The sequence below is a fragment of the Sprattus sprattus genome, assembly GCF_963457725.1.
Source record: "Sprattus sprattus genome assembly, chromosome: 3".
Classification (NCBI taxonomy): Eukaryota; Metazoa; Chordata; class Actinopteri; order Clupeiformes; family Clupeidae; genus Sprattus; species Sprattus sprattus.
The window spans coordinates 44,827,329-44,845,838 of record NC_137922.1 but is presented as its reverse complement, the minus strand read 5'-3'; the positions used below and the strand labels follow the sequence as shown (position 1 = coordinate 44,845,838).

Here is an 18,510-nt window from a genome sequence, read left to right as displayed (position 1 = left end):
CCGGAGTGTAACACAATCTTGTTTCTTTAACCTTGTTCCTCTACACACTCCCACAAGCTTGGCTCATGTAGAGTTGCACAAGATGAATTACACACACACACACACACACACACACACACACACACACACACACACACACACACACACACTTGCTTTGCAAGAGTGTAACTCAAGCTGTGACTACCGATGTCTCTCGCACGCACATACACACACACACACACACACACACACACACACACACACACACACACACACACACGCACCACTCCTAACAGCTGCATCCCTCCAGGGTGAAAGGTCACCCAGTGCGAAGAGTGCCTAAGACACATAAACATGTCTTGCTGTAATGTGCTGTAAGTAGTGGGTGGTGATATCTGATGGGAGGAGATGTTAGGTTAACGCCTCGCCTAATCTCCTCCAGATGTGGGCTGCTGCAGAACCATACATCACACTCCCAACAGCTGGATAAGCTCTGGATATGAACACAGCCCCAGTTTGGAATCTAGTGTGTTAATTTCTGTGTCTGTGTGGGTGTGTGTGTGTGTGTGTGTGTGTGTGTGCGTGTGTGTGTGGTTCTGTGTGTGTGTATGGTTCTGTGTGGGTGGGTGTGTATCTGTTTTCTTCACAGGCGGAGGGCGAGGACAGTCTGAAGAAGATGCAGCTGATGGAGCTGGCCATATTGAACGGCACGTACAGGGATGCCAACCTCAAGTCACGTAAGGATGACATCATCACTATCGGCTATTGTATATTTGTCTTGGGGGAGATTTTAAAACTGTGTGGATATTGTGTTTGTGATCATGGTATGGACTCTAAATATGTGTGTGTTTGTGTTTGTGTCCCCATATGTGTTTGTATGTTTGTGTGTTTTTGTGTGTGTGTGTGTGTGTGTGTGTGTGTGTGTGTGTGTTTTTGCGTGTGTGTGTGCATACAGCAGCCCTGGCCTTCTCTCTGGCAGCATCAGCCCAGGCTCCTCGCATGATGACCGGCCCCTCCCAAGTGATGTCACAAACCCTCCAACGGCCGCCAAACGGCCCCACCCTCATGCCCCTCATCAGGCAGATCCAGACCTCCGCCCTCATGCCAACGGGCAACCCGCACGCTACAATGCTGCAGCAGTCGCCCGAGACGGGGATCATCTATGCCCCCTATGATTACCCCTACACTCTTGCCCCAGGCACCTCCATTCTTGAATACCCAATCGACGCCAGCGGAGTGCTAGGTAAGTGTGTGTGTGCATGTGTGCAGGATTTGGTGTGTGTGGGTGGTTTTTCTGACACACAACCTTCATTGGATGTTCTTAGAAGTAGGCAAGCATGAGTGCATGCATTTATATGTGTGTGTGTGTGTGTGTGTGGTTGTGTTGTGTGTGTATTTGAGCGAGTGAGTGCATGCATCTCCCTGTCTGTAAATGAATACATGCACGTGCATGCACTGTGTGCGTGAGTAGGTACCCTTCTATATTAATTTCTGTGAGAAAGAGTTCCTGTGTGTTTGTGTGTGTGTGTGTGTGTGTGTGTGTGTGTGTCTGTGTGTGTGTGTGTGTGTGTGTGTGTGTGTGCGTGTGTGTGTGGTGAATCAGCTCAGGTCATGGTCTTGTCCCTGAACTCTTGGCATGGCTCAGCACCAGGGCTTTATATTTAGCAGAGAGGCAACAAGCGGCATCAGCGCTGGGGAACATTGCACTCGCGCCTCAGAGCAGACGTCCTTAAACTGGATTTAGTCCTCGCTGAAAGGCCTTGCTTCAAAGCCAGCCACTGCCTTCACAAACTCACCACTACAGCCAGCTGTCATCTGCCATTAATGGAAAAGTTGGCCAAAACGATAATAGATAGGAAGATGAAGCATTGAGTTTAAATGTAACATTTGAACAAAGACGACTGTTAGTTGTAAGGGTTATTTTTATTTAAGTAACTATTTTATATTACTGAAATCACTAGTTTTGTGGTTAGGATTGCATACTACTTTGATCTTTTAAAAAGGTCTTTATTGGCTATCATAAGCTTGAATCTAAGCTTATTTTAACACTGTTGACAGGCAAGGTAACTGTATTCAACCCATTGCCTTTTACCTTTGTATTTAAATAGTTGCTTTAGAAATAAAAAATGAATTGATTTAAAATGTAGTGTTTAGTTGATGTGGGGTTGATGTAAATTTCAACCGCTGAGTTTGGACACTATCATTTACCCTAGGTACACTAATGGGCTTCATCCTTTCTCTTCCTTTAGGTATGGCTTTCCCAACGAAGGGCTAGTAGCACTCTCCGACGAGCTAGCGTTGAGAACACCTCTGCCTGAGTGTTAACGTGTGTTTTGTTTTACAGCTGCCTGGAAACATACAAAAACGAACAAAAAACTAAAATAAACTAAGCAAACAAATGTGTGAAAGCGAAACGCAGACATAGCATTAAGTCAGTCGGGGTAGTCAGGCAGACCAGACTGACAAGACAGATAAGAAGCTAATTACTACTGATGTTTACACTGGCCATAACTCTGGAGATTACGATTAATTCCTCTTTTATGTCTAATGACTCATGGATTAAAAAAAATGACAAACGAACAAACAAAATGATAACTTTTAAACTACTTTTGATCAGAACTGATGTATTGACGCTCTCATAAAGCCTTATGTAGTCAGTAGAGCTGAATGTGTACAGTTTGAAACATTGCAGTCGGGTCGCCGGGGATGTCTGTTTGGGGATCTCTGAAACAGACATGATTGTGTTTCTCTGTCTCTTTAAAACTCGCTATAGGTGCGATTACAATGAGTGCCTTGGCATCTAAATGCTATGAGGTTTGAGATTTAATGGGAATCAGGGTTTGCACAAAACAATACATCTTCATCGACACCATGAAAGAATACTATTTAGAACTGGAAACTAAAACTTAAAAAATCATTGTAGAGATTGGTGAATATTTTTAACTCTAAAGCACCAAAGCATGTTCCTTGTGCTTTAGGTGATAACTGGTATAAGCTCGTGAATGGACAGTTTGGCTAAATGTTTACCGTAATAAGTTATGATGACAGCCTTATGCAGCCTTATGAAGCCTTATGTATGGGGATGGCCTGGAAACCGGGTCAACTATTTTTGAACCAGGTAACACTACAGTTCATCTCGTGCCTATTTCAACACACCCCTTTGTTCATGCCGTTCTATGCAGAGATCCACAAACGCACACATCCCCTCAGACTTTTACTTCAGTGTTTAATCCAATCCAAGAGTGTCTAATGAAAGTATGATTGTTTTTTTTTTTCTCGTGCCTTACCTGTGCTTTTGTTTTTGTTTGTTTTATTTTGTTGTTTTACGAGTTTTCCATCCATGCTTGACTGATGGATAGATTTTTACTGCACGTGTTTTGCCTTGTGTGTGTGTGTGTGTGTTTGTTTGAATTGAGACAACTGTAGTATCGCCTTTTACGCTCTACGCTGACCAATACTGACCTTGTGTGGATTTTTTGGCGTGTGTGTTTCTGCATTGGCCTAATCTCATTCCCTCTTTTGTTTTGTTGGGTTATCCCGTTACCATGCGAGCAGGGGCCATGGCAACTAAAGTTCGAAGGCACGATATGCGCGTCCACCCCTACCAAAGGGTTGTGACTGCCGATCGAGGTCAGTTTAGCTCCAGTCTTCTACTTGTGTGGTTATGCCTTTCAGTGTTAATTGAAGTTGTGTGTTGTGTGATTTTTGAGTGTGTCTGTGTGTGTGTGTATGTGTGTTCTTTACATGTGGTTTTCCGGGATTGTGTTATCGGGGAACATATTTATGTTACTTTTGCAAAGTTTTAACTTTAGATTGCCTCGTGTCGCTACACATTGGATTTTTAAGTCTTATTTATACAAGTTTGACAAGTTTCTCTGTATGATTTCGAATACATTACCATACATTCTGCCACACTTATATTAATTTGATACATTTACCAAGACAGCAGCTATCTATAATGGACCTGGCTCTGACTTGGTGGAAACTACTACAGGCTACTACAGACATTGGACCAGCTGAGGACTCGATCTGTCCCAGGGTCAGTTGATTTAAGATTGATCATTAAGATCGTTATACATCAATACACAACATGAATTACTCATTGGACGGCCTTTTAGGCTCGCATGGTGGCATGGGGCTAGCTAAAGTATAGCGGGGAATGACTGGGTAATGGGGTTTTGTGGGGTCTTTAAGGTCTATGAGGGGGTTCCCATTCCCATACCAATCACCCAACCAAACCTGTACTCTAGGTGTTAAGGGAACGCTGTCAGAAGCCTAACATAAAATCGTGGCCAGTTGAAATAAACATGGGAACAAAATAAAATCACAGAGACGCTAAAGGAAATAACTATGATGAAGTCCAGAGGCCAAATCCCCTTTACATTTTAATAAACGTCCTCCAAGATCGATCCTCCAGGGCCAGTCTGTGAGCTGGCTTTATTTAAAATTTGTGTTGTTGTTTAAAAAAATAAACAAGACCCCGGACTCTTCAGGCAGTATGTATTCTCTGGAGCGGGGCCCTCGAGTGCTGATCACGCCTCTATTATTTTGATGACCATGTGGCGGCTTTGTGACACGCTGGCAATCGATGAAGAGTAATGAAGTTCGGAAAGACAGCTTTCACTGCCACACAGTATTTCCCCTTCACAATATAAGTTGCTTCACTCTGTCCATGATTTGTTTTGTAAGACCCTGACTTTTGTTTTGAGTTTCATCTTGCTCAATCCGGTTTGTGTCCTCGACCAAGCCAAGGCCAAGCCACCATTCCAAATCGAAAGGAACAACGAAAAAAACTAAATGAATCACGAGCACATTCCCGTGAAGCTTGAGTTCTGAGAGATAATTCTCAAGCTAGCGCTCCATCTTGTATTCAGATGCCGTACGCTCATAGTCTTAGCCGGCCTTGTCCTCATCCTACTAACCATCCTCTGATGGGAGTCTCAGGCAATCCTACTCGACCAGAGCATGTAAAAGGACACGGATGTATGGACGGCCTGTTAGCAGCTTCATCCGTAATGAAGATGAAGATGTCAGCTGCACATTCCTTGTCCATTCCTAACTTTTGAAAGCAGTTGTTTTTCTGTATAGTCAAAAGATGCACTTGAGAATTTGGCCTGTTGGTTTTGGCACAGTCTGCAAGATCCCAAGAAGCACTTGGCTCTTCTAAACCTCTATCTGTTCCATATTCGGCGTAGGCTACCGTGCAGGATGCAAACCTTCAAGCCTTCTGGCCAAACAATGTCTGTCATGTACACTACCCGTGTTAAGATTTCTTACCTTTAACAAAAACACACACGTGCATAAATACACACAAACCCCCCCTTCTTTTGCATCGTATCTGCATTGTCTAAAGTCGTCCTTTTTATTAGATTTTTTTTTACATTTATACATTGTCATAGCATTGTATGAATTGATTTCGTTGGGATGCAGAACTTTTGTGTTTTCATTGTGAATTGAGATTGCATTCATAATGTTTGTTTCTTTGTTTTTTTTTCTTTTCTTGCTTTTCCATTTGCTAACATCTTTTATTTCCTACATCAGATTAGTTCCTTGTGACAAAGACAGTCTTTAATTGCAGCACTTTTTTCCTTTCGATGAGTCATGTACAGCCTACTGCACGCCTAACGTAACCGTGGACTGGGTCTAAGGGAATCACAGTTCCAGTTTTGAAGAAGGCTCTGTAACCTTTGACCTTATACTATTACTCATTTTTGGAACACCGCCGATGTGCCAAAACTGTACATATGAGATAAATGCTCATTTATAAAAGAGAGTTACATGTGAGAAACTACTGATGGATGATGGCAAAGCTTATGTGAAGTTAGTATTATAAGATCTTAACACAATCTTAACGACGTAATGGAGAAACACATTTATAAATTCATATATATAAATATATATAAACTGACCAGATTAATGCGAAACAATGGTGAAATTGCACAACGGTGGAATCAATCTGGTTCGATCAACTGCCCTTGACGTTTGCTTGTATTTAATCTTACTTTCAATGGTTTGAATTTGTGTTTGAGAGGCCGATCATCTCTGCCACCTTAAGGAAGAAGAGAATTCTAGAAGGAAACCGTCCTCTAGCCTGATGCTTTGAGGGCCTGTGGATTTCCGAATAGTCTCAGTTCTCAGCCACATGCACAGTAAATCATTGCACAAACACAGTGGGATCATAAACAACACGGCTGTTGGGATTCTTTTCTGCTCAATCCTAAAATAGCACCAAGATGTAAATTGGTTCTTTATTTGCCCCTAACAGAAAAACTTGGCTCGAGAAAGACATCCGGAACGTGTGTTCAAATGTATTATCAAAACAAAATGAAAAGCCCAAAACGACATGAACCAAATTAGTTAAGGTTGAAGGAACAGACCCCATCCTCTCACCAAACACACTTGCAAGGCCTCATTTACATTTAGAAAAAAAGGCTTTAGCAATTCAAATCTCAATTTGCAATAGAGCTCGGGCAGTTTTCACACCAGATCTATTTCACTTCAATCATAAAGGGTATTATATCTTTGACAGGGGATGGCATCCGTAAGCTTGACATTTTTATTCTTTCCTCTGACGTATACTTATATAACATTTTTTACATTTGTTGTCAGTCACTATACTTCCTGGTAGCTGTTGGGTGACCAATCAGAAGGTCCCACAGTCTTCTAACAAAGAAGCGGTGCAACTGTAATCTTTACTCTTATGCTATCGGATGCCAGGCCCTGTCGAAAGACAATTACGTTTTTTTGAAAATTAGGTATCATTTTACTGGAAGCCTTAGACTTAAGAGTGACATACCAATGTCATAAACATGTTATGCCATAACATGTGATGTCCTATCAATGGTCATTGTGATCGTTGGTATCTGATGACTTAATGGAGTCATGTAGCCTTTACTGGTTATTGTCATGACTGCTCTCAGAATTAAGATGCCAATTTAGACGCCACAGCAGCTTGTGTCTCATGCTGCTTAGCTGAGTTTTCATGAAAATGACCCTTCATTGTGTTCACGTCTGGACCATCACTGGATTTGTCGTAACTGCTTAAAGTCAGGATATGACGTCTGCTATGACATGTTTATTACATGATTATGTCAGTCTTATGATGGAAGGTTCTAGGAGAGTGCTACCAAAATGATACGGCACAAATATGAACTTTGCACTGAGAAGATGAGAAATAGACATCGCCAGCTCCAGTCTGTCGTTTGGCAGACAGGGCACATACGGAAGAGCTAAGTGGAAAAAAAATAAAAATACACAGAAACTCAGTGACCTCATAGAAAGATAAGATGAGAGAGCTGCATGTTAAACATATACAAGAGAACAGAGTTGACATTTAAACAGAGAACTATTCCACATTTTTATTTTTTTTCATTTGTTGTTGTTTTGTTTTTGTCTTTTTCTGTTTGTTTGTTTGTTGTATGTTTTACTGGAAGCTTCCTTCATTTCATGTGGTTGATTATGTTATTATTGTTGATGTCATGTGATTGCAAAAAAAGAAAATAGTATATACCTGTGTGGTTGTTTTTAAAGAAAAAAAGTTTATGAAAATGAAGTGCTTAACTATAAAAGCAAAAAGCAGTTACGATTTACCAGATGTCTATTGTATTTGCAACTTTAAATAGCAACAATATGCTAGAGGGATCTTTGTAGGCAAGATAGAAATATTCATTCTCAAACATTCTTATGTCCTACAAAATATTTCCTTTTTATTACGGGAGGGAGGGGGGTTCCACTTTACAGGGTGTTGTATGAAAATGACTCAGTATTGGTCTGAAGTTTATTTTCTATCCTATATTCAGATTTATGTCCGTAAGTCTCAGAAGTAGCTTTTTTGTTTTCCGCTTGTGTGATAGCGTTTCCCTTTTAGCCGCACCTCTGCAAGAAGAAGAAGAAGTATGTTTTTTGTTGTTGTTTTTTTAGCGTTGCTTTGTATGATTAGCACCATGTTTTCATACTGTTTGTAAATAGAACAAAAAAATGAAAAGCAATAAAGTTTCCATGACTTGGAAAAAAACAACTCAATGAAAGTATAAGCTAAAGTTTGTTCAGTCTACCGGAATAATTAGCATATTACCAACGTCTCCATATTTCCCCCCTCAAATCACCTTGGTAACCGCTCATGACCATCCTCATCATCACTAGTTGCTTTGATGCTTTTAAATATGGGGTCTGGGGTGGCACCCTAATGCTTACTAGCAGTCAGAGGATAATTTCTGTGTCAATTTAATTTCTCCCATAATCCTCCACGGTTCACACGTTGATTTGGCTTGCCAAGAATAGCCGCTTTTGTCTCATGTCACCCTTTTTCCTTAGTCGATCTTGATCCTTTGGATGTCTGTTGACTGCTGCTAACCATTCGTAGTGCCATTTCAAATCCATTGGAACTCCATAATTGATTTGACCCTTTGCTTCTTTAACCTTTTTCACAATGAGGGTGGGGGGAGATGGGTGTAAAATCATGAGGCTTTCATGATTTTTTGTTTCCCTGCTGTGTTGTTTTTCGTTTCTGTAGTCTTGCGGGAGGGAGGTGGGCGGGGTAGAGGCAGCAGTGCTCTTTTCAGTAGCTGTGGTATAGATTTGTCATGTTGTCATCCGACCGTCACTAGCTGAAACTAATCTCCTTTTTTCTATCTTTTTTCTTTTTGTCTCCTTTCTGTTTGTTCCTTTTCCCCCTCCTCTTTTTGTCGTTTATTATTTTCCCTCCTTTTTTATGTCCGTCTGTTATTTTTTTGTTTTTTTAATTTATTTATTTCTCCTAACCACCCAGCCGCCACTGGCAACTAACCTTTGACCTTCTGACCTCTGAACTCTTCACCCAATGACGACCTGACCATTGCCTGCCTGCTGACCAGTTCTCTGACCTTCGCTCGTCCTTCGCTTGTCTGTCTCGCGGTCGGCTCTGGCTCTGGTGCGGGTGGTTGGCGAGCCGGGAAGCAGCTTTACCGCTTAACCCAACAGCGGCGCGGTGGTGAGGCCCATCCACTCCCCAAAATCTCCCTCCCTCCCTCTAAGACTTATCAACACCCCCCCCCCCCCTCAACACACACACACACACACACACACACACACACACACACACACACACACACACACACACACACACACACACACAAACACACACACAGAGCATACAGCAAACTAACCCCACCCAACCGCCTGCCTTCTCTGGCTAGGTGTGGTGTGGTGAGGTGAGGTGAGGTAAAGCAGGGTGGGGGTGGGTGGGGGGGAATAGGCATTGTATAGCAATACTAAGGTCCAGTCCATTTCCACCGATCTCACACACACACACACACACACAACAGACACTCACTGTAGTGTTTTTGCATGGTTTACTGTTTTCATCTGGGGAAGGAAGATATTGCATTGAGCGAATACTTCTCATTCTACATGTAGATACACACCTTTGTGAATACACACACATACATACACACATGCACACCATCTCTCTCTCACACACACACACATGCACAGACCCAAAGGATCAGATTATACCTTTTTTTTTTTTTTTTTTCATGGTGTACCTGTTAGTGTTTTGAATGAAAAGTTGCCTTTCTGTAAGCATTACATTTCACATACACAGAGATATTCAGGTGGGGTTTGGGTGGGACCAGTGTGGAGAGGTTATGAGTATGTTTGTATGTGTGTGTGTGTGTGTGGGTGTGGACATTCTTGTGACTTAATTGGGCCCAGTCCCTGATAGGACAGAATTGACGCATAAACGTGTCCAGGTTGCTTCCTTTCTTTCTTCCTACGGTAATGACTTCAAACGATGGGATGTATAAGCCATGTTTGCCACCGCCTGTTACCCATGTCATACAAACACGAAATCTCGAAACTCAGAAACGAAGATCAACACTTTTGATATGAAGGTGCTTCCGGACAGACAGGAGAGGACAGATATATTTTTCTCAACGCAATCCTTTTGTATCAGAAGTTAGTATTGTCGAATGGTTCGATGAACAAAGAAGGAAACCTATCTTTCTTTGCATTGACAAGGACATTTTTAAGAGACCAAAACAGCCTTTTGATTGTTTTTCTTTTCCTTTAAAAAAAAAAAACAAACAAACAAACATTCATTTTGTGAGTGACAAAAGAAAAGCATACCAATAGAAGTGCCTTATTTTACACACGATTGTGGATTTTGAATGTCCCATTGGGTGTGCTCCGAACTACATATCAGGTTAATCTTCTAACTAATTAATTCAAGTAATGGAGAAACCACCATAAATACTGATGATGCAACTCATGTTCCAGTGAAAATGTTTTGGTAAACACAATATCTCAAGCAATGAAAGGAGGAACTACACTTTTTTCATCATCTCTCTCTTTTGTTTTGTTTTTTGAAGCCATCTGTTTTACATTTGAAGCCAAACTTTCCCCTCTTTTGCAAATTTCTTTCCCCAAGTAGACTACATAACTCCAGGTGCTTGGGGAGGTAATGGAAGCACCAGAAACCTTTCTCTGTTGGACCACCAACAGAGTATAAATGTCAGATATTTGGGGAAATAAAAGTTCAGTTCAAAGTTTCTGTTAATACAAAAAAAGGCTTGAATAATTTTCAAAAACTTAATTTTGCCTAAACACCAAAAAAACTAAAAACAAAGCAAGATTCCAATTTTTTCTTATCCCTCTAACTCAGTCCTTATGAACTATGCAACTTGCATTTCTGTTGCAGTCCACCAAGACTCCATTATCATCCATTTTTGGTTTTGAAGTTGTTTACTCACAGAGGGGTCCGGTCAGCCTGAATTGATCTTACAATAAAGAAAGAAAAAAGGTTTAATCCAGCGATGTAGCCAGGTCAGTCAGCATAGTAAAGCACATGTCTGCACATTTGAAGGTATAGACAACACTGTGATGTTAAATTGAATCATTTGTATTTGATACAATGAGTCACGCCACTTGGCATTTCTCTAAAAGAAGAAAAATAACGGATGAAACCCAGTCACAGATCGAGTGAGGGAAATGTCTATATGCAAAAAACGACCTGTTTGTCTTTCCACTGACGGTTCATCAGGAAGGAAAATGCAGTCAGGTAGTTCAGCCTCCAACTTTGCATCAGAAAGCCTTTTTGTAGTCCTGGAGTCCAGAATCACCCGGTCTGGTTTCTCACTACGTCGTCATGGGAATAGTTTGGTGCCTGTCTCTGTTTTGTTGTTTTCTGCAGTGCCATAAGAAATGCTTTTGTAGGTGATGTGATGTTGCTGATGTTGTCATTTTGTTACTTCTGTGGGGAAAGACTAGAAGCAGTTTAAATGCAATATATATATACAGAATATATACACATGTGTGTGTGTGTGTATATATTTATAAAACAATTGCAGTTGATGTGGAGCCGATGAAGGTCTCATATTTTCATGTTTTGCCATGGCATCTCATCGGGAACTGGATTTAGTTTTTCTTATTTAGTTGTGTTACACTATGTTTTTGTTGAAGTATCAGTATTATCAATATTATCATTATTATCATTGTCACTTTTTGCTGTGTTTTGTATGCATGTATATATGTTTGTATGTATGTATGTGTGTGTGTGTGTGTGTGTGTGTGTGTGTGTGTGTGTGTGTGTGTGTGTGTGTGTGTGTGTGTGTGTGTGTGTGTGTGTGTGTGTGTGTGTTTCATTTTGTTTCTACGTTCAACATTTCAACCCCAGCCAGACACTGTTTCTGTGGTGCCCAAGTACTTGCCTAAGTGAGGAGCGATTATCCTCTCATATTTATAACCCTTGTAACAAATTTATAATGTATTTTTCTATCATATTTTGTATGTGAGAAATAACATTAAATTACATTTCCAGATTTGAACAGTATGCCTTATTGCAAAAGACGGTTAAATAAAAAGGGGTAGTTTACCAGCCATAACCCATAACTGGAGCATCAGAACTTTATCCTGATGTAAAGACAACACACGATGCCATTGGCTGTATTAAGGAAGTGCAGTTGTGGATTGCAATTAATACTTTAAGGGCCAGGTGGGTCGATTGGTGTTATAATTTGAGGCCTTGTAGTATTTGAGACAGTATCTGGGAGTTGCCTGTCATTTCTGTGGGGGGATAAAACCAAGTGTGAACTGGAGGTCAAATGGCTTGTCTTTAATTTGGGTTTTTTCGATGTTGCTTGCATTCTGTGCCTTTCTATGTAAATCGAGTGAGATATTAACCATGTAGTATGATTACTATTGTTTTAATTAATCTTTTCTCGCCAGCGGTACTAACATTTTGACAAGCTCTGTATCATTAACCTCTATTATAATTTCTTCTGTCTGCTTTGGTTCTATTTAAACTGTTTGGAAAGTTAATAATAAAAAAAGAGTGTCAAAATTAACTTTTTACAAATTATATACGTGCTGGACAAAATAACTCTGTACTGAAAATAGCATTATATTAAAATCATAGTTTTAAAAGAAACTAACTTTGTCACTGTCTCTCTGTAGCTTGTTAATGCGCCTATACACCTTGCCTACTAATGACTTGGGTAGTTGGGAGAGATTTTTCCTGGAGAAAATGGCGTATAAGGTGTCGCTACAGTAACAGGGTGTTTGTGTATTGCTGTGCAAATTTTGGTGGTTGTTTAATTTCTATTGCTTCGATATAATTTCTTTAAATGTGTGTGTGTCTCTGTGTGTGTGTGTGTGTGTGTGTGTGTGTGTGTGTGTGTGCGCACTTACACCAGTAAACCAACACATCCCAGGGGAGATTATGATGAAACCAAAGACAATTGCACACACACATTCTGCTGATTACTCATTGTGTGTGTCTATGTGTCTGTGTGTGTGTCTGTGTCCGTTTCTCTCTCCCAGCTTCCATCTGTTGCAAGCCCTTCGAGGGCCTCACGGGAGAGAGGGAAAAAAAGAACAGGAAAAAAAAGTTTTCTTTATGTCCATTGAAAACGCCACCCATAAGTCCTCCTTCAGGGGTGAGGTGAAAGGAAGCTTGTCTACAATTAGAATGAGACACTGATGGAAAAGAAAAAGAAAATCGGTAGTCGGTTGGTAGGTCGAGGAAAAGTGTTCATTGTAATCAGGAGACATCTCTCAGCTCAAAAAAGCTACCCAGCCTGGGCCTGTGTCAGACCACAGACCCCCTCCTCTGTCTAGTTCTTACTGCTCCAAGTCCCCACAGGCTTCAGAAGGTCACAACCAATTTTTAAGGGACAGGTATACTCTTGCACATACGACCTCGCTGAATGTGGACAGGGACACGTGTATGGGTGTCTCCACAGTACACTCATTATTTCTGCTGTTGTGGACACGTCTCGGTGCACAGTCTCAGTCACACAATCACAGTGTTTTATATAATATCTCCATCATGTGAATCTACAGCAAAGACTGTTATTTTTTCTATAGGTCTAACGTTTTCTCTATTTGTCGTTTAGATAGAGGAGTTCAAAGTTAAGAAGGGGCAGAGAAAACTATAGACATATAAAAAAAATTACAGTTTTTTAGATTCAAGCAAAGTTGAGATATTATGTCAAACACTGAAGAGCGTGTGCACTGAGAGACATGTTCGCAACAGCAAAACTAGTATACTGTGGAGACACCCATGACCCAGACATGTGTTTGCCTCGCATGAGGTGGTGTCCGCAGAAGCATACTTGAGCACTTAGAATCCAAGAACTCCTATTCAGTGTAGGTTTGCCTGTATCAGGTTTCAACATCAGGTGTAGTCCCTGTGTTTGAATCTCTTTAAATCTTTCTAATCCACTGTTTCTAATCAGCACTGCTTTAAACAACACAAGGCTATTGGTTCATTAGGCCACATGGTGTGTCTCTGCTGCCCATACTCAGGCTTTCACAGGGGCCACAGAGGCCACAGGGGAGGAAGAGCCCCATCAAGGCCCCTGTTCTACCCTCTGTGTCCTCCACCTTTTCCTCCTCTCTTGGTGATCTGCGAAACAGTTTAACATTCTGTGTGCTAAAGAACGGACCCCAGGGTTAAAAAAAAAAAAACACAAAAAAAATACTCGGAACAAACAAACAAGGAAGCCAAGAGTAGAGGAGGTCCTGGCGCCTCTGGACTGTGTCTCTGCTCTGGGCTGATAAAAGAAGCTGTGCTCTGGACCTCCCCACACCATGTCACACTGATTACACAACACTGCGAGGGGGTAAGCTTTCACACACACACAGACAGACAGACAGACACACACACACACACACACACACACACACACACACACACACACACACACACACACAGACATACATACACACACACACACACATACAGGCATACAGACACACACACACACACACACACACAGACAGGCACACAGACACACACATACAGGCACACACACACACACACACATACACACACACACATACACCCACACACACACACACGCACATACAGACACATACACACACACACATACATACAGGCGCACAGACACACACATACAGGCACACACACACATACAGGAATAGTAACACGCACACCACACATACACACATTCACGGAGGACACACTGGAACCAGCAGATCCTGAAGAGAGGCCTTGAGTGCTTCACGCTCAAGCACTCTGTAAAGGTGGGAGGTTGTGAGGTGTTGCTATGTGAAGAGAGGGAGGCAAGGGGAAAGGAGAATAGAGGGGGAGAAAACTGAAAAAAAGGAAAGTGTTCACGCACACACAGACTCTCATTCTCATTGTCTCTCCTTCTCCATGAATGGTGACTTGGTACCATTGTTGGCGAGCGGGGCAGCATTGAAATGAGCGATTGTGCACCAGCGGAGTCACGCTCCGAACAGCTCCCACGCAGATGTCCGTACTCATCTTCTGGAACATTCCTCTCGGGAGGATTGAGAGATCAGTCCACCTGAAGCACACACTAGCCACCACTCAATGTATATGTTCACTTGCTCTCTCTCTCTTCCCCTCAGCTCGCCTAGTATGGGCTGTCATTTACCAAGGGAACAGAAGAGATACCTCATCTAGAGATCGATCTCAATCAATTATGAGTTAAAGCAGGCACTGTTGATAATTTCCACAATGTAGAGTTGAACATTACTTGTTAGATAGACAGTTCCTCATCTCAACTCAAAGATATGGCACTGTGTGTTTCAATAAGTCAAAACATAAAATAAAGGTAAGTCGTACCCCAGATGTCAGTAAACTTCTCATGATGTGTATGTGTTCGTGACAAGACCTGGGTTTACCCACAACTGCAACTTGAAATGCATACTTAGCCACCCCTCCCCCCCTTCCCTCTAATGAATTCAGTCACCACTCTGCAGTGCACAAGTGTGTGTGTGTGTGTGTGTGTGTGTATGTGTTAGAGGCAGTGTGTGTGCTAGCAGGAGGTCTTAATGAGTAGTTAATGGTGTTGAAATGAAGATGCCGGAGGGGAATGCAAGAAAGACGAGCTGGTGAGTGTGTTTAAAGAGCCCACTGAGAGCGTCTAGCCTCTCTCCCCCACCCTAGGACAGTCTGGACCCTGACCCCTTCTGACCTTCACGACTGCCCACAGCCTCTATGAAGACGTGTCCTGTTAGAGACCTGCCCTGGCCTGACTTTGCACTGGGTTGAGTTCTTGCATTTTGACATAATACCAAAGATTTGAGGTGTAGATTAATGGAGTAAAACCACAGACCACAGCTCATTGTAATGATGACTGATACATTTGGATGATTCGGCAAAATGAAGAGGGATACATTTTGGCGCCACTGGTAGGGAGTATCGAGGAGACCACAAACTTGCGTGCACACACACACACACACACACACATACAGACAGGCACACACACACATACACACATACAGGCACACAGACACATAGGGAGCATCGAGGAGACCACAAACTCGCATGCTACGTCTCTGAGGTAACAGGTCTGCACACGCACGCACACCAAGATAAACATATGGACGACATATGGTCATATGGACACGTGTGTAAACGCACACATACACAGACTGAGGTCCAGATTGGAAGTGTGTGTCTGTCGTGGGAGTTATGGCGCTGTTGTTTCTTCCTGTTCCTACGCTTCCATGTCCCATCCCCCTGTATCCGCCACCTTCCTTCCTGTGAGCTCCATGACCCCAACCAAAGATCATCGATGACCCCCCCCCCCCCACCGCCGCCACTTTCCTGAAGAGGACCTCTGAAAAGGAGGAGCCTGCCTCCAAGGCTTTTCCTCTCCCCAAGGTCTATTTAACACTGTTACAGACACATTCAATTTTCTCAGAGAATTTTAAAGGCAGTTTTTACACTTACAGGAATAAAAGTTGGGTAGCACACACGACAGTCCTCCATCGTCATGAAAGGTTAAGGAAAAATGGCAAAAGTCTGTTCCCAATTTAAGGGTCTCATTTGATACTTAAAGGGGTGTGGCATAGTTTCAGTGGAAATAAATATTAACTTAATTATATTTAAGGGATTATAAAGACTTAATTATAAGACTGAAAAAAGTATGGGTTAGGTTTCATGCTTCAGTGCTGAGGTTGAATATTCTACATTTAGTTTCTTCTACCAAGGTGGAATGTATATAGGAAGTATATTTAAAAGTGATGATGCTGATCAATGTGCTGAACAAAAACAAGGCAGTTAATCTCACATAAACACATGAAAGCACAATATACAATGGAAAGGCAGGACACTGGAAAACCCGCACTGACATCAAATGAGACACACAAGTCACTGATTACCACAAACCTTCAATGCACTCACACAAAACGACCCACCACACATATACTCTTACTCACTCCCACACAAACACACACACACACACACATACTCTTAAGCACTCACACAAAACACCCCACCACACACAAACACACACATACATACATATATCTATAGAGAGTATATATAGAGAGAGAGAGGAAGAAAGTGAGAGAGATATACGGGCTATATATTTTAAAATGCATCTCACCAGTACAGAGCTGGCTGAGGCAGCAATGTGTCGACCCATGTGAGGAGGTGCTTTCAGAACTCTACTGGGCCGGAAGCATGTGGGGAGGTGCTCTTAGAACTCTACTGGGCCGGACCCATGTGGGGAGGTGCTCTTAGAACTCTACTGGGCCGGACCCATGTGGGGAGGTGCTCTTAGAACTCTACTGGGCCGGACCCATGTGGGGAGGTGCTCTTAGAACTCTACTGGGCCGGACCCATGTGGGGAGGTGCTCTTAGAACTCTACTGGGCCGGACCCATGTGGGGAGGTGCTCTTAGAACTCTACTGGGCCTGACCCATCTGAGGAGGTGAGGCTGTTGCAGAAGACCAGTGGGATCTGGAAGGCTACACACATTTAGGGGTGTGGGGCCAAAATCAGCATTGGGATCTTCCATCAGGACCGGCTACGCACGCAGGAAGGGACCTCAGAGTGAACGCAACAAAGAGTGGTGGTGATGATGATGATGTTTTATACAAAGTGAAAAGGAAACCAACAAGCAAAAAACACATGTAGTAATGAGCCAAGCACAAGCAGAGAGGGAAACAACATTTCCAGTTTGTTTGAGTCATTCTGAAAATGATGTTAAGTATGACAGTAGTAAGTATAAAATATTTAAATCTATAGGAAATTAGATAATCTATGAGTTAATTTCAACACATGCTCCAAGGGGTTTTTCTTTATCCATTCTTGTTATTGAGGTTATATGTCATGATGAATAAGAAAAGGCCTTCTGTATGTTTCAATGTTTACATCTATAAGAAAAATAAATAATTTACATCAGCCCTTGCCCCAAATGGTCTGTTTACAGCTCAATTTGAGTGTCCCATTTTGACAGTATGGGTGTTCCACCACCAATGTCCTCTAAAAAGATTTGAGGCTTGGTCAGCTGTGGTTTGAAGAGGTGTCAATATTGTTTTCATTTTAGTTTTTAAACTGTTTAAAATATACCTAAAATGTATTTTAAAATGTATATTATGATGTTTTAGTCTATATGGCATTAAGTTTAAAGTAAAAAATGACAGAGAACTTTGAAATGTCCCAAAACTGACCCACTTTACCAGTCTTCCCGATACGCTACCTATCCGACATTCCACTCCATAATTTGGGCCTAATAGTAGGCATGTTTCTAAAAACATGTTTTGCAAAGTGGCTGGGAACAAACTAACTGCAGCTGAATTGAGTGATTTGTTGTGCAGCCTACCCAGTGCAAATCTGGCCCCTAACTAAGTCCCTCCTCCCCTCCCACCCTAACTCAACCAAACCAGTCAGAAAACAGAAGCACGGCATGGCTTTTTTCATCTCCATGGAAACAGCCCCTTTGGGTTCCCTGTGCTCTTTTTGTTTTCTTCTGTTCCGTTTCATGATGATGTATTTTGTTTTGGCATTCCAAAAAATCTCATTAAAGAGGTACTCAGAGTGGAGAGAGAGTGGGGGAGGGGAGGGGGGTTGGTGGAGGGAGGGGAGAGCCAAATATCTCGAGATGTGATTCCAAAGAAAAGGCGTACAAAAAAAACAACAATGTTTAGTCTAATAAAAAAAAAAGATTAAGAGACATGTTCACGATGACTTCACAGCCTCTCCCCACAGATGGCGTGTTGTAATGGCTTCACTCCTACTTGCGTTCGGCCCAGAGTCTCTGCTCTCCTCTC

General features: G+C 42.0%; 1 protein-coding gene across 7 annotated transcripts in view; it reads left to right on the top strand.

The window, feature by feature from the left end:
• The window catches only part of qki2 (QKI, KH domain containing, RNA binding 2), a 47,434-nt gene extending 38,440 nt beyond the window's left edge, over window positions 1-8,994 (top strand). For 2 of the 7 annotated variants that reach the window (XM_080835095.1, XM_080835100.1), the window contains exons 5-7: window positions 629-716; window positions 935-1,222; window positions 3,535-3,888. In XM_080835095.1, coding sequence (XP_080691221.1) covers window positions 629-716; window positions 935-1,222; window positions 3,535-3,785 — 627 coding nt within the window. In that variant the 3' untranslated portion in view covers window positions 3,786-3,888. Of the gene's footprint in view, window positions 1-628; window positions 717-934; window positions 1,223-2,228; window positions 3,514-3,534; window positions 3,889-3,921; window positions 8,266-8,746 lie in introns of those variants that run through there. The other 5 variants (XM_080835097.1, XM_080835098.1, XM_080835099.1 and 2 more) reach the window with 5 other exon arrangements.
• Window positions 8,995-18,510: the final 9,516 nt, after the last annotated feature.